Genomic DNA, 17137 nt, shown 5'->3' with positions numbered 1-17137 from the left:
GATTCATGGTGATTAGTGAGCTTTTGAGTTGCTCTCTAGAGGAGACATATGGGCTGACAAAAATCCTTTCAATCGACTGTGCAATCTAGTAATATTGATTAAATCACTTAGCCGGAGATGTTATTACTGCGTGACGAGTTAATCCATCTAACGCTCATTCAAATATCTGCTGGTGTTTTGAAGCCGCACAAATGGGCCCGTGGCTGCGCTCCAAGCCGCTCATGCAGTTTTTATGGCAGTCTGCGGAGCCGTGTTGGGCTCCGTCGTCTCTCCGTGTTTAAACCTGTTTAAACACGAGCAATCTGAGGTGGTTTCAAACCAAACCAGAAGAAGATAATCTCAAGCTTTTCTGCTGTTTTTGTAAGAAAATAATGAAAGAATCAAAAACATTGCAATCATTTTACTTTATTTTGAGTAGAAATTGTGCAGAGAAGCGTAAAAAAAACAAAACAAAACAATGATTTACAACTAATTTACTGCAAATTTTACATGAATCGCTTATCTAAATTCATGAGAATAAAACGGCTGAATCCCCTCATTAGCATATAATTCAGATTTTAAGGCAGGAACAAATCCTTCATCCCTTGGTTATTTTATAACCTATGTCATGCTAAAAAGTGTAATTAACCTATTTTAAATCTCTGGAATCAACCAGAGTTGATTAGGTTGCTTTCGTCAGTGTTGGTACAAAGTTGAGGTTTTGAATTACGCTTTAATTAGCTTTAATTATTCATAATGGCTGCATCAACCTTTGAATTTGGCTGCATCAACTGAACTGGATATCAGTGAGTGAGTATCTGTGTTTACTCAAGGAAACTGAATTATAAGCTTCAAATGTCAAGACAATGTCACCTCTAAGCTAATGAAAGGTGAAGTGATTGGTTTATGGGATTACCATTGATAATTGGATTGGATTGGAGGATTTTGGAGGAAACCTTTTGGAAACATTTTTTTTTTTTTAAAGGAGCTGAACTTGAACACAGACTTTGTGTTCACCTTGAAAGCAACGTTTTCCAGCCTCCCTGGAAAGGTTTACGTCTCGTTTCCCTTCTCAGAGATGCTGAAGACATCTCTCAGGTCCTTTTATGTTTTGGTCAGTTTAGATGCATCACTGTTAGCAAAACGTTTGGTTTTTTCCCCCGTGCAGTTTTGATCAAACCAGGTCTGCCTTTGTGGTGTTCATGGACAGTTCCTCAACAGAGATAAAGGGGTTCGGTTTGGAAACCTCTCCTCTGGACTTTTTGCAGATGATGTGGTTCTGTTAGTGTCTTCATGGTTTTCAAACAGAATCAGGTGGACGGCTCCAAACAGATTGAAAGTGAATCTGCCTCAGTCGGTCGGATGCAGCCCAGCCTGCCTGGACTGGAAGCTGTTTTTTTTTTGTTTTTTTTTTTACTTCAAAGTGGTAAACTTTCTATTATTCCCGGCTCAATGTGATACAGTAAAGACTTCCTGTTCTTCCTGTTTCTGTGCCCTCTGTCCTTTTTTCAAAGGTCGCTACAAGCTGCTTTTTTCAGCTTTAAACGCAACATGAACGCTAAGATGCTAACGCCAGACCTGAAACATGCTATTGTGCAAACCTGCATGCTGGTGCAGGAAATGTTGGCTAAATCATGACTAGTTCATGCCAATAGATCAAGTTAAACTTCTTAGCAAGAATAAACGGTAACACTTTATTTGAAATGGGGACTCACATAACATCAGTCATGAAAATGAAGGCGTGTTCATGAATATTCATGAGTTGTCATGAAGTGTCATTCGGTAAATAATGACACTTTTAATGCAAAGTTGACACTTCTAATTTACTTTCCATGCACATTTTAATAGAACTTTGCATTAAAAGTGTCATTATTGACCAAATAATTCAAAGTTTACACATTTATTGGACTTTTAATGCATCTTTTAGTGCAACTTTGCATTAAAAGCGTCATTACGACACACCCCTTCAAATAAAGTGTCACCGAATAAGCTACTAATTTTGTTGTCTATTCAAGTTACATTTAACTTTACAAGTAACTTTTTTTATAGCAGTATTGTTACTGCGCTGTACTGTATTCTTTTACTTGAGTAATATTATGAATTAATGCTACCCTAACATGCGGTTGCACTACTGGCGTAGATTGTTTTTAAAGAAATAGATTTCAGAGATTGGAAACATAGATTCTTAGAGTTCTGCTAATGCTTATGCTCATATGAGCAGTTTCTATTTATTTTGTATTAATAAACATGGATATTTTATTTGAAAGATTACAAAAACGTTTATGTATTTATATTAAATTAAAAGCCTGTTTGCTGTGGCCCCCCATTTTCAATTCCTCTGCAGGGAAGTCTGAAAAATTTTAATTTCATTTCCGTCTCCTCCTTTTCTACATTAGACTAAAGTTGGGCACAAGAAGTTAAAAATATCTATTAGATTTCTTTCCATTCAGCTTCTGGAAACTTTCTTTTACTGTTTTAATTATAGCAGTTTGGATTATTTTCTTATTATTGTGTGGATGGTTTAAAGTCAATCTTGGTGGCACTGAGGTAATGAACAGCAAAAATCAAATCAAATCTGGTAAAATAACATAACAGAAAAGATGAACAGTCTAAATAAAGCAACTACTGAAATTAACTGCTGTGAAGCAAGTAAACAAATGAAAATAGAAAGGTGACAAAGCTAATTAAAAGTCCATAAACTCAGAAGTGGCAGAAAGTCGGTGTGTTTTTTAAAACACATTTTGAAGCCGCCTCTTTTAAACCACCTTTAAAAACGCTCAGAACTTCCCATTTTAACCATTTAAACTCTAAAACACACCTGAATATGCGTTCATACACACAATAAAAACCATCTTGGTTCTACCGAAGAAACTAATATCTATGGTTTTTCTTATCTACGTTCCTCCAGCCAATCAGCACCAAGGAAAGCGAATGGTGCCCCTGGATTGGCTGGTTTGCAAACGCCACTCGTTAGCATGTGAAGTAGCATTGTGGCTAGCTGTCTTAGCTTCAGAAGCTGCATTTTATTTCAAATGTTGTAGATATGTTCTACATCTAGATAATTTGGAGCTACGTTCCAGAATGAAGTAAATATAAAAATATGCAAATTTTGAGCCATGAATAAGCAAGGGGTCCACGGTTAATGTTTGTTAGCTAATAATAAAAATATGTATTTATTTGAAGTATTAATTCAAAATAAATTCATCATTTTTTTTCTTCTGTTAATTTGACAAAGAATTTATCCTTCAGATTGGATTTGAGAAGTTTTAGAGACACCAAGTCATTTCATGGAGCTTAACTTCACCAACACAAACCAACAGATCCAGTTTAGAAAGAACCAATGTAAGTCTTGATCTTCATCGGAACGTTTTGTTTCCGAGCCAGCAGCAGAGCAACACTTATGGTCAGCGCCGGTACCAACACGGACTTCCTGGTGAGCCTCTTGAGGAGCGCAGACAGCGCGGTTGGCTTTGGGGGACGGTGCAGAGTTTGACCCTGGATCAGAGATTCCTGCTCCTCCGCCGTCAGGACAACATGGCTGACTTCAGCCAGAACCTCCAGAGCGGCCCGCTGCCCCGCCTGCACGGCGCCGCTCATGTAGCCGCACCATCGGGTGGCGGTCTCAGTGCCGGCCCAGTGGATCCTGTGAAACCAAAAACGTCGTTAAATCGTCACAAAGCATTTTGTCTTTGCTTTTACATTCAAATCAGCACATTTAGAATCCCAATTACAGGTAGATCTCAATAAATTATAATTACTTTAGCAAATATGATTATATTTTCAAGCTCGTGGCTTTTGTTAGAATATTCCTTAATCCAGTGTTTCTCAAACTTTTTCATTCTGAGAAACAATTAACCCATTAAACACTCACAACTCCCTAATTTGAAATTTTCCCCGCAATAACACATCATCTAAATATATTTATCCTGAAATGAAAGATGAAAGTATTAGTTTAACTATTGAGAAGCGTTCATGTTATGTAAATGTGACAAAACCATGAACAAATTGAGGGCCTTTTGAGTTATTTACAAATTCCCAATGTCAAACAAACAAAAAATAAAAATAGGTTCAAGTTGCTGAGGCACCACAACATAAAAATTCTTTACCCATTTATATCAGCTGGATTTATTCGCAGATACAGTTGTGTTCGAAATAATAGCAGTGCCTCAACAGCAGCAAGAAAATCACTGGTTTTATTAACATTTCAAACTCTATACCCCAGATAAGTTTCTGGGGGTAAAATAAAGGTATAGAAAACCAACAAACCCAACAGGACAGCCATGCATACTGTGTATTCTGTGAAATTGAATGATTAACTGAAAAGGGTGTGTTCAAAAAAATAGCAGTGGTGAGTTCAATTAGAGAGGGCATCAATTAGGGAGGGTATTCTGGGAAAAAAGGGTGTTAACAGGTGATCCGTATTTAAGGATCAAGACAACTGGCATGCTGGCTGTGCATTTCTCCTGAAAAAACAATGAAAATGGTTTGTTAAAGACACTGTTCTGAATATGAGCGTTTCCTAATAAAAAATTGATTAAAGAAGGAAAACATACAAAGAGGTGCAGAAAATCATTGGCTGTTCAGCTAAAATGATCTCAAATGCCCTGAAATGGGAGCAAAAACTGAAAAACGAGGAAGAAAAAAGAAAGACAACTCGAATGGACAGAAGAATAGCCAAACTGGCGAAGACTCAGCCAATGATGGGATCCAAGAGGATCAAGCAAGACCTTCAGTTGACAGGGAGTACTGTGACAATCAGAAGCGTCTTACTGAGGTTAACCTTCCAGCAAGAAGCCCCCAAAGTCCCACTGCTGAGAAAAAAGACATGTGCAGAAGCGTTTACAATTTGCCAAAGAGCACATTGACTGGCCTGGAAAGAAATGGCATAATATCTTGTGGACAGATGAAAGCAAGATTGTTCGGGTCTAAGGGTCACAGGCAGTATGTCAGACGCCCTGCAAACACAGAATTCAAGCCACAGTACTCACTGAAGACCATTAAGCATGGTGGTGCAAGCATCATGATATGGGGATGTTTTTCATACTATCAATACATTTCTGACCTTTGGGTGATCTTGTGGTTTTTGATCTGAATTTTTTTGTCAGACAGAATAACGACAAACTTTATCATGGATCAGTTCCAGTACATCAGGATCCTGGAAGAGGTCATGCTGCCATATGCTGAGGAGGAAATGCCTTTGAGGTGGACCTTTCAACAGGATAATGACCCCAAACACACCAGCAAGCGAGCAAAAGCATGGTTCCAGATGAACAAGATTCAACTGATGGAGTGGCCAGCACAATCCCCGGACCTTAATCCCATTGAAAACTTGTGGGCTGACATAAAAAGTGCAGTGCATGAGGCAAAACCAAGAAACGCTGAGGAATTGTGGAATACAGTGCAATTATCCTGGGCTGCAATACCTGTGGAACGATGCCAGAAGTTGGTTGACTCCATGCACCACAGATGTGAAGCAGGAAACCGTGGTTTTGCAACAAGACAATATGCTCCACCTTTACCATCCCACCCCCTTCCTTCTGCCCTCTGGGATAAAAGGTTCTTCCTCTGAACCTTTTCAAGGTCAAGGTTATACAAAGAAGAGTGAAGAGCAAGTATTATTCTTGTTTGTTCTCATCCTCTATTGTCTGAGTAAAATCTGTGAACCATCTTTTCCTGGTTTAAATTGCCGTGCCAAATTGCTGAAACAATACACACTTGCAACCAATTAGTTGGTGACAGAAAAGTAAGAACTTGAGAAAATCTGATTTTCCGTCTAAACTGCTGACATGGTAAGTCCGGCAAAATTAAAGAAAAACGTTGCTTTGTTTTTTTATTCATTTTAAGTTCAGACTGAAGTCACTCTTGCTGTCTAAACATCTATCTTCCAGCTGGCAACAAGTTGATGCAATCAGTAGCTTCTCCTTTCTTAAACAATCATGAGGAAAGATATCCTGTAGTCGTGGAAAAGATGTTAAGAAGGCTAAAATTATCGGCATAAAGCAGAGAAAACATCTGAGGAAAATGTTCAAACTAGTTTAATTGGGTTAAGAACTGACCAACACATTACTGAAAACTTTGACAGATAATCTGGTGAAACCACATTTTTGAATTTCGCACTCAGCCCCTCCAGACTAGTGGCAGCAGCAATTAGCAGACACCTGGTGGACCTTCATGCCTCCTGAGCTTATCATAGGAACTACTTCTCAGCCAAAAGCTAATAAAAATGTTTGTAAACAGCGTAATAGAGACGTGTTGCGATGACGTACCGAGTCTCGGAAAGAGCAGAAGCTTCTTAAAGAGACAGAGACCAATTTCAAGATGTCAAATCACAAACTCACATTTCCTTTAAGTTATGTTTGGTATATTCAGAAGTTTTATAGCAACTGAAGGCAACAGTTTCTTGATTATGATGAAAAAATACACATTATCACCAATGTATTGTTGTCTGTCCATTTACAATTCTCCACTACTTTCTGTCCATTACATAAAATCCCAATGAATATATTGAAGCGTGTGGGTTTTAAAGACATAAAATTTACATTTCGAATGCAATAAACACTTTAAAATAGTGATGAATGGCTTTTTTAATAAAAATCTCTATTCATTCCTTTCCTTTTGAGTTGTGTTTATGTTAGTTAGTACACATCCTGAGGTCTCTGTCCTTCCTTAAATCCTCTTTGATTACCATCTTTATGAATCATTATCAAGCACTTTATGATTTTTTTAGTGACGTTCTTTGTTTCTGTAACTAAAAGCACAAGTAAAATCAAGTCTATCGTTATTATTAAAAGAATGAGGACATTTTCTCGTGGCGGCAGGCAGAAATTAAAGTACTGTAGGACCTTTGAGGTTGTTCATGTCAGTGTATGTTGTTAATAAAGCTAAACGGTGGGAAGTTGCCCTTTTCTGTGGACGACTTGGAGTTAATAAAGTGGAAATGAATAAAGCTGTAGACTGTCTGGAACTTCGCAGAACTTTCTGCTCTGATAGTATATAATCAAAAGTGTTTCCATGTATTTATAGCAGAAATCAATTCTTATTATGATGGTTTTGCCTCGACTGATTTCCCTTTGAGGTCGGCTCCAGACAGTCAAAGCCTGTTGAAGTGCTGAACAGAAAGCACCCGAGTCGAAATGTAGCGGTGATGACTTAATAACCGCAGCGCAAATATTTTCTCCCACCTGCAAAAACACAGCAAACGATGAAAAGGAAAATCTATCCCCCTGATGGTGAGTGGTTCACATGCCCTGCGGCAGGAACATGCTGCCTCCATCAGCACGCTGGCAGCCGCGCCTCTGTTGGTTTTCTCACAGATGACTGTTTTCATCATATGCAGATCATTTGTATGCATTCTGTAGCGCATTATACCTCAGTTCCCAAAACCAGCTGCCTGAGCCAATCCGGCTCTCTCCACACGTGATTGGTCTAATTCAGAGCACAAGTTAGCTTCCCATGTGAGCAACGGTTGCAGCTAACGCTACAGCAGCTAAGCAATATGTGTTTGTGTATAATCTGATTTTTTTTTGTGCTGCAAATACTCAAGAGGACGCCTTTTTATTCTTGCTTATCAATCGTCTCTGTAGCCAGAATGAAAAAGAGGACACTCATTTGATTTATTATTTAAAAGAAAGAGGTAAGGTAAGGGACAAATTAATTCTCATGAGTGCAGACCGACACCAGACCACAAAACCAACCTGTAATCCGAAAGCCACCCCCACAACGTCTGGCCAGCATATTTTATGATTAATTTATATTTTCTGAACAGGGAGTTTGCGGTTTGTGCTGCAAACAGCTTTACCATCTCGTCTGCGGAGAAACGCGACAGGAGTACAAAACAGGATCAAGATGAATAAAAACAGAGTGACCATGTAAACAAATGGTCAGCAGGTTGCAGTCAGGATGTTTTTGTAAGCATTTTTATTTCCTAATAGGCTCAACAAGGGGATTCATCAACAGAACACCTTGAACTTTCAGAGAAATGTTAAGAAGCTTTGCTTGCAAGTGTGCTGCTTGTTAAAGTCTCACAAGGACAGAATTATATACATTGTCCATCACACAGCTGTGAAAAATAAATTCATTCATTATGTATTTAGTCTGAATATATAATTAGTTGTAGCAATAGACTGAGAAATATTTATTTCAGATGAAAAAAACAATACAGTAATGATATTGTAGGTGGTTTCGTTTTTATAGATTTCGCCATGTTGACATTGCTCTTCTTTTTTTGTTCACGTTGCAATGAAATGTGGGTAAATTATGCCTTACAGTCCAACTGCACTAACGGCGTCCACCCAAAACAGCATGAGTAACGTCATTAAGCCTTTTCAAATTTAACAGGAGCGCATTGAAATCAACGGGAATGTAGAAATCATAAGAGGTGATGAAGATGAGGAGGACCAAACGCAGGAAGTGGACAGAGCTGGCCGAAGGAGCTGGTGTTTGCTGCAGCGGCTGTCTTCAGCTTCATAAATGAAAACAATGAATAACACGTACCTCTGGTCGGTAAGTACTTCTGTAGCTCTATATCTGGTCCGGTCTTCTTTGGGGTGTTGACTGACAAAGGCTGTTGGAGCCTTTGTCAGATTTGCTCGTACAAATGACTCAAAGTCTTCTGGAGAGAAATGTTGAGAGCGCAAATCTTTGTTCTTCGGTTCCGATGTTCTGTTAGACATTGCTCTTCTTTTGTTTTGTGTTGGACGCTTCCAGATTCACCTCACCGTTTTGTTTCTTTTAAATTACAGTCAACAATGACACAATGTGGCATTATCTAAAATTACACCAGTCAAACGCAATATTTTACACAACAAGTCAGTTTAAGTTAGCTTTCCTGTGTTTACTCTGCAGATTCCAGTACAGAATGGCCCAAAACCCGTCATCAACCCAGCGGGTTTAAAAATGCCGACCTCCATGGGTGAAAAATATAAGATACACATTTTTGAAGTACTTTTGAATTTTGGTGCATCACAAGCAGCAAATTGTTTGATTAATAGGAAAATTACAGCATATTTAGGCCAACATTGGATCCCTTTAAATAAAACTGCAGTTCTTGACTCTTTGTTTTTGCTGTAGAGGTAAGGAAGTTGTCTTAGCTTTGTTCATTCATTAGAGGCCAGATTGTTAAATTGTGCAGATAAACTGGACACTACTTAATTCACAGTGCCAGATTAATTAGTGTCCTTCTTAAGTACAATTCCTTCAGCGCTAAAAAGAAAAGGTTTGACGTTTGGACTAAATGATGATGTGCTAGTCATTTCGTTTATATTGCCTTTCATTCTCAGTGTTGTGGAAAAATATACTGCAGATAAGCCCTGAATTTGACTAGGCCACTCCAAAACAGGTGTGCTTTGCGTTACTCTCCAGTGGCATAATCCAAGTGCGCTTTAGAGTTAAGGTCAAAAATTGGCAGCGGGGTTTTCCACGATTGTTGCTTTTCCAGATAATTTAATTCTGTAAATTCATGATTAAATTTGGACATTTCCACTTACTTGGTAAAAATCTGCCTTATTAAATTCCACTGCATTGAACTTTCTTACAAACTGTTTCACCATTTTTGCTTCTCCACATGCCTGAAAACAAATCATTACCGTACTCCGTTTAATTGCTTTTACGTTTGTTTTGGAGCAAACGTGTTGGCATGAAGAGAGTGTGCTGAAAGTGTTTCATGAAAATTGTACAAGAAACTAAATAATTTTCATTCCAGAAGCTGTAAAAGATTTGTGCAACATTTAGCAGCCGTTTGCCGTTCCATGTATAAGTTTTGTTTAGCTTTTGGCTCAGTGCATTTCATTTTGCTTGCAGTTCACTTGGGAGACCTCGACTCTTACATTTTTGATGCACTGTAAAGGCCTGCCTATATTTTGTAGCCCAGCAGAGCTCTTGTTCTTGGTATTCGAAGCACAGTGCTGTAACCTTGCAAAGGTAGGATAGTGTGAAGACATTTATTCTAAGCTTGGGAACAATATCTTAGTCTGCAGATAGTGTTTTGATATTAAGCAGAGATAACTGGAAATGTTCTGTAAGAGGTTGTGGGAAGTTAAAACAGATGAAATATCATGATATAGACAAATGCATGTAAAATAATGAGTGTAATGTCTTCATATATGTTATAAATGTCATATCCATGCTAATAATTCATATCCCTGAATACAGGCTGCACTTGATTTTATCAAACGAATTTTTAACTCAAAGAAAAACATGCAGAAAAAAATACTTTGAATGCCATTTATCCTGAGAGATCCAAACCAACTGGGGTTTATATAAAAGAGTATTCGCTTCAATTATTAAATCATCAATTAACTGTGATTACCCATATTTTTTTGGACGCAGAACAAAAAAAGTGTTCAGTTCCCTAACCAGAGCCACCCCCAAATAACTAAAATTACCGGAAACCGCCCTCAAGAAACATTAATAACTCCTATTTTATAAGTTCAAACACCAAATATACTTTAATATTTAGGATAGTGTTGCTAAACTTGAAGAAGGTAAAGTCCATTTTATTTATGTAGCACATTTTCAGCAACAAGGCAAAGTGCTTTACATGAATTAGAACGAAATACAAACAAAACAACAAAACCAAAAGAAAGACAAAAATATAAATAAATATTGGTGCTCCATATTTCATTCTTCTTCAGGGTTGCATAAACTAACAGAAGTTTCTCTAGGCCTTGCTCCGACATTAAAGTATAAAGCTAAATGTTGGTCTAATTGTGCATTCGCACCATCAGTCAAGGGCCCGTTGTTGTGCCTTCAAGCCTCTAGTGCGGCGCTATTTCAAGCGTTCAAAGCGTCCGACATCTGGCTCAGCAATGGAAAACAACGGCTGGAGTGATTTTAACGTGTCTGAGTCTATGTAGAGGCGAGTCGAGCCTCTACATAGAGTTTTAATGTAAATCAGACGCGCAAAACGCTAGGAGTTCAGCAAAACGTCAAGCATCTGCATTCAAAGTGCACAGGCATCCAACTTGAAGCATCGGACCCGTTAATGACGCGCGAAACGCGTTTGGTGTGAGCGTTTCTCAATCAGTAAGTATAAAACGAAATGTTTGTTCCAGTTGTTCTGTGCTGATAAGTAGATCAAACAGTGAAGTGAATCTGTAAACATTGGTGAATGTAGATTTGATCTTTTTTTAAAAACAGAAATAAGAAACATCATTACTGCAGGTCTAAACTCAGGAGAATTACTATGGTGCTTTCATTCTTTGCAAACATCTCAGAGTCCAGCAGCCCGACAAACCATCCGGGTCTATTAGGCTTATTACAGAAAGCGTAATGTAGCCCCTAATGAGATACAAAGGATCTCAAATCAAACCGCACATCTGCGGGCTAATATCGTCATTTCTCCAGCAATTAAATGAGGTATCTTCCTTGTGCTGGACGCGGTCAAGGTCGTAGCACATCTCTGGGGATTCGTTTGTCATGCAGGGACAGAATGCCAATGAGGGGCCGCCATCCCCCCGTTGCTGTTTCAGTCACGTTAAGCAACGAGCTTCCCCTGCTCCCCGTTGACTGGATGTCATTATAGAAACGCATTACCAGAATCCCCCTACCTTCCAGTCGCTCTCGTTTACTCAGTCCTGTGCATCCTTGAACAGACCATTAGAAATGGATTATGGGACATTTTCTTCAAGGAATAAACCTCCTGATGACCTTTTTTTTGTTGTATTTTTTGATCTGGACAAGCTGTAATTCAAGGCACTCTTCATGTCTCATGTGTTTGAGTTGAGGAGGCATTGAAATGGTTTCTGTGGTATAAGAATAGAATAAACAACCAGGAAATACAAACTATCTCTCAACCTGTCAGCAACCAACGAGCAAATCTCATTAAATAATAAACTCCAAAAAATTACTAGGAAGATTTAGGATTTTCTTCTTCTTCTTCTCCATGGTTTGTCCAAGTGAGAGTGCAGAAGAAGACGAGACGTTTGGAAGAGTTGGAGAAGCAGAGGTGTGATTATGTTTGTCATCAGCGGGGTGATTACCTGCCACAGGGATTCCTCAGGCTCGGCTGGTAAAACGTTAGCAGACCGGGTGCCATGACATTGACGGGGCAGCCGCCGCTGAACTCCTCCTTAGCCCAGTCCTTCAAAACAAAACGGGGCTAAAGATATAACTCACATTTTAATGGTGCAGCAGAAAAAGAAGAAGGTAAAATGACAGTAACTCCTGAAAAGCTAGCATAGACTACTTAAAATTCAGATTTAACGTAGGATGTCCTACCACCCCCCCCAAGACATCCTTGTTTGGCAGGATTATGAAAGTTTGTTTTGTTTTTATTTTAGAAAGACTTTTGAGAGATTAGACATAAATCTACCAGCGTTCTCCTGGCAACACACACAATTAACGGACAACACAAAACGAAAATAATAAGAAACACCTGGACAGTTAAAGTTGCCCAGTTGTTCAAACATAATTTAGTTTTGTTCGTAGGAAGGTCTAAATGTTTACAAAAGGATATTTCTCTATCCACCAAAATAAAGCTGAAATCGGAGCCTTTATGGTCTGTATTAACTTGGCCATAACTGCAAACACACAAATTCTTCCAAGTAATTTGGTCTAGTTTCTAGAGCAAGTATCTTGAAATGAAACTGACTTAATAGTACAATTTCAGCCAGATATATAAGCTTGTTTAAAGTAAATAATTTCTTAAGATTGAATCTTCCCCATCATCTCTCAGCAAATTTCGCCCTCAATTTAATTTACTCACTGATGCACCTTTTCTTTCTTTTATGTTGAAGATGTAAACATACATGTAAATTTCTTCATCATTTCTACCTGATATGTTAATAAGTGGCTTTTATTTTAAATATCAGGAGGAATGATTGTATTTATGTTAATTAAACTTCTGATTTTGAAGACAATAATACATAAATCTGACATTCTCTCTTTCATTATTGTGGCATTTAGCAAATAGAAATAATTTTGGTAATTCTGACTGACATAAAACAAGAGAAGTTTTGTCTGATTGTGTCAATGCATTTGTTACTTATGTAAACTTCTGGTTGACTTCATATAAGTGGTATTTTTTTTATTTTTTATTTTTCGCTTTCAGACTGTATGGGAGCAAAGCAAGAAATGAAAACAGAAAAAATATGTCAGAGAAGGCTGGAAAGGCAGACAAAATTACAGAGCTGAGAAATGAGAAATCCAAGACAGAAGAAATGAGCGTTGGAGAGAGCGGGAGAAAGATGGGCCTGAATCTGACAACGGTTTGAAACGCTGTGATAAAGAGTCAGAGGGAGCCGGGGAAACAGGCGGCGCTGCTGCAGGATGATGTGGCAGGTCTTTAATTGATGTCTATATTAAACTGAGGACAGGAGGAAGCAATATTTCACATTCTGGGTCTCACTTTCTGTGAACAGAACATGCATTTTGTTTGCATCAGTAGAAATTACAAAAATACAGCTGCTAAAATTGATCTTTTTACATTTTTGGACGATTTTATCACCTTTTTCACCGTGTTTGTTGCTTCGCCAAATGTTCAAAGCTTGTAGATGTTTTATAGCCTCAACCTGCTTTAAAGTTCTTCTGACCCTCTGAGACATTCACAGAACAGCTGGATTTAGAGATTAAAAACCACAAAACTGGATCTTGTTTACTAATAAGGCATAGGATTTATTGAGGAGTCTCAGAGAAAAAGGGGTATTACAAAAAAAAAAAAAAATCACTTTTCAGACTTTTAAAGAATTGTAGTTTACAATTATTCAAGTAAAATAAAGAAAAACATTAAAAAAAAAGAAAACGTGAACATTTCCAGGCACTTAAATATGTTGCCAAACCCTGTTGATTAAAATAAATCATGAGGAATTCTTCTGCAACACAGCATGGCTTTGTAAACAGTGGCGATTTCTACAATTGTGAGCTGCAGCTTAACTGCTGAGTGATTATAAGACAAATTAAACTGTCAGTGTTGAAGGCACTGAATTAGATGCTTTTAAAGTGTTTTGCAGCGTAGCTTAAAAGCTATCACTTTGTGCCGTCGTTCAGTTACACGAATTGACATTTTTATTGGTCACGTAGAGCCGGTATGTGCAACATGCATCCAGTCAGCGAGAGAAAGAGAGAGAGATGGGGGACGTATAAAAATGTGGCGACGTTTTTAAGATTTTCAAAGCATATGTGTGGATTAGGAAAGCTGATCTACGGCGTGCGGTGGAGCCGGGAGGGGAACCGCTGTAACAGCTGAATATTTGATGGGTCCAAGTTGACTCACTAACATAAACCTGCAATTTTCCCGCTTAATGGGAAAGCGGAGGAACGTAACCGCTCTGAGCCCGGTGAGAGGCGGCGAAGAAATTAAAATGATCTTTTGAACTCGGAGGCGTTCTTATCTGTACATTTATCGTCGGGGACGTTCGGATAACAGTAATTAAAAGAAGGTGGAGGAAAAATCTGATAACAATTTAGCAGCCATAAAGAAAATCGAGGGAAATCTTTCCGCCGCTTAAGCAGCCTTCATTCATTATTCTGGCTTTACTCAAAGTAATTGTTCTAAAAAGTGATGTCCCCCCTGAGTCTCTTTGTCAGCGAAGTAAAATCATGATATCTCCTTTAATGTTGCTGCCTTGGGTTTGCTCAAAGCGCTTTTCCTTTCGATGGCACGAAGGAGGAAAAGCAGCCGAGGAGCTGGAATCAAACATCCAGCATGATTAATGTACTGTTTCACATTTAATCAATGTGCACTATGCATCATGTAATGCAGCTAAATAGCTGTTCTGTTTGTGTGTGACACAACATGATTAGGGCAAAAAATAATATTCCCAGCAGGTATTTTCCTCTCCAGTAGAGCAGCTGTGTGGAGGTTTCATATTCTTTCCTGACTGCCCTCCATAGATTTAAAGGGAACCATTTTAAATCAGACTAATGCACCTTCTGATTCCCTCTTTGCAGATTCCTGATTAAATTTACGGAATAGAAAAGGAAATGTTTCCTCTTCTGTATAAGAGAAAATAAAAAAGGGAGGAAAGTAGAATTTAAAGTGAGGGAGGGGAAAAAAGAAACGACCAACGAAAAGGGACAGAAAAAAAATACGGTCAAATGCAAGTGGAATAATGCATATTCACTCAAAGGTAAAAGATAAAACATTGAGTTTTAACATAGAAATAATACTGTATTGTTATTAAAAAATGTTTAACGGAGAAAAATGTGCAAGATGTGGATAAAAACAGATTATAAGAAATGAAGAGCTGCAAAAATAAAAGAGGGATGTGCAGATAACAGCAGAGATACAAAACTTATAAAGTTCATTGGCAGCAGCGACAGTTATGGAGTCCAACAGCTGCAAAAGGAAGGATCTGTGATAACGCTCAACAGTAGCGAGTATACCGTGTGTACCTGGAAATGTTCCTTTGAGTAAAAAAACACCTATATAATTATTGTACTTTTTTCTGTTTTTCCACTTTGCTATTCACAAAGTTATAGAAGTAAATAAAAATGCCATAAAACACCTCAGAGGTGTTTTATGGCATTGCATAAATGGTTGCAAAATGGTTACGATGCAACTTTCAAACGACCTGAAATCCTTCACTCTTCAGCGAGAAAGTTTTACACACAGAGATGGAAAACATCTGACAGCTGCAGATTTTCACAGAAGTGGATGTTCCAGAAAATCAAACTTCTCTGAATGTAAAGAGTTAAATATTGACAGACAGAAGAAGGGTGGCATTTATGGCAGAGGAAAGTTTTCAAATCTAAAAAGAATACAGTGGCATCACTTCAGACCAATCAGTATTGTTTGTATCTCAAACAGGTTTATTGTATTCCCATGGGAGCATTTTTATTCAAAGTACACATTATGTGTAAACGTAAAGAGCGTCCAGCATGAAAACATCATCCTGCCTTCACTGGTTAAAGTCGGTGACTTCCTGTTTCTTGATCCATTTAAACCCAGAGTTCCTCTGAGTTTACAGTAGCCATTGAAATTCAGAACACATCTGCATTCCTTATAATAATAATAATAGTGTATAAAATCAATAAAGAGATTTATAACCCTGTTGGATGGGAGTCGGATTTTGCAGGTACATTACAGCTAGTAGTAGAGGCTGGTTTTACGTGCTGCTACCTCACTTAGGAGCATCTCAGAGTAATGAAATGTGGAGGAATCTTGCCTCCAGGTTTTAAGAAGGGGTTGTTCTCCAAGCCATTCGTGGCCTCAGTTATTGAGCAGTGCAGTGCATCAACAAAAAGGAGAATAAATCACATTCTTGCATTGGCTGCTTTGCAAATTCACGCTTCCGGAGCTTCATCGTCTTTCAAATTTTACACATGCTCTATGAAAAAAATAAAAATAAGCGAATGGGCAAATATTCTGAGAACAATTCAGATTTACTCTTCACAGAAAAAGCTGGGGTTCACTTCATTCCATTTCACCATAAAATCCTTGCAGGTTTATGGACATCTACCCAAAATGTACTTTTTTTCAGAATTTGATTGTTTTATTATTATTCCCTCAAACACAAACACTTTGTTGCTTTGACTCATTCTAGCATGTTTGACAAATCCTTGAATCTCCCGTGGCAACCAAAAGCACCTCCACCTATTTCCCCAAAACTCCTCCTTGTAGTTTCATTTCCCCACTCCACTCCTTCAGACTAGCGGCAGCAGAAATCGACAAACACCTGGTGGAACCACTGAGCTTATCAAACTGCAACGCTCCAAGAAAACAGTTGTAAACTGCATCAATGGACGACATGGAGAAGCATTGATGTGATGACAAGATGAAAGAGGAGAGTTGGAAATGGTTCTTAAAGAGACAGAGGCCAATTTCAAGGCCTCCTATATATATATATATATATGTATATATATATATATAATAATATAATATAATATCACAAGCAAATGGCAACCTTGATGAGATCACAAGAAAAAGAGCCACAACCAAATACCTCCAACGAATAAGACAAGTCCTGAGAAGCCAGCTCAATGGCAAGAACAAGATCCGTGCAATAAACAGCTATGCCCTACCAGTAATCAGGTACCCTGCAGGAATAATTAGCTGGCCAAAGGAGGAGATACAGGCCACAGATGTTAAGACCCGGAAATTACTAACAATGCATGGAGGGTTCCACCCCAAATCCAGCACACTGAGACTCTACACGAACCGCAAAGAAGGAGGCAGAGGACTAGTGAGTGTGAGAACCACTATCCAAGACGAGACATCCAA

General features: G+C 38.4%; 1 protein-coding gene across 2 annotated transcripts in view; it reads right to left on the bottom strand.

Annotated features, from left to right (window-relative positions):
* Nucleotides 1-413: 413 nt before the first annotated feature.
* si:ch211-127i16.2 (probable flavin-containing monoamine oxidase A) overlaps nucleotides 414-17137 on the bottom strand; it is a 67643-nt gene continuing 50919 nt past the window's right edge. The window contains exons 11-12 of one of the 2 annotated variants that reach the window (XM_044144848.1): nucleotides 11958-12058; nucleotides 414-3622 (exon numbers count right to left, since the gene is read on the bottom strand). In XM_044144848.1, coding sequence (XP_044000783.1) covers nucleotides 3307-3622; nucleotides 11958-12058 — 417 coding nt within the window. In that variant the 3' untranslated portion in view covers nucleotides 414-3306. Of the gene's footprint in view, nucleotides 3623-10566; nucleotides 11721-11957; nucleotides 12059-17137 lie in introns of those variants that run through there. The other variant, XM_044144850.1, reaches the window with a different exon arrangement.

This window comes from Gambusia affinis, linkage group LG17, assembly GCF_019740435.1.
Source record: "Gambusia affinis linkage group LG17, SWU_Gaff_1.0, whole genome shotgun sequence".
Taxonomy (NCBI): Eukaryota; Metazoa; Chordata; class Actinopteri; order Cyprinodontiformes; family Poeciliidae; genus Gambusia; species Gambusia affinis.
The sequence above is the reverse complement of the archived record's forward strand: the minus strand, read 5'-3'. Positions and strand labels throughout refer to the sequence as shown.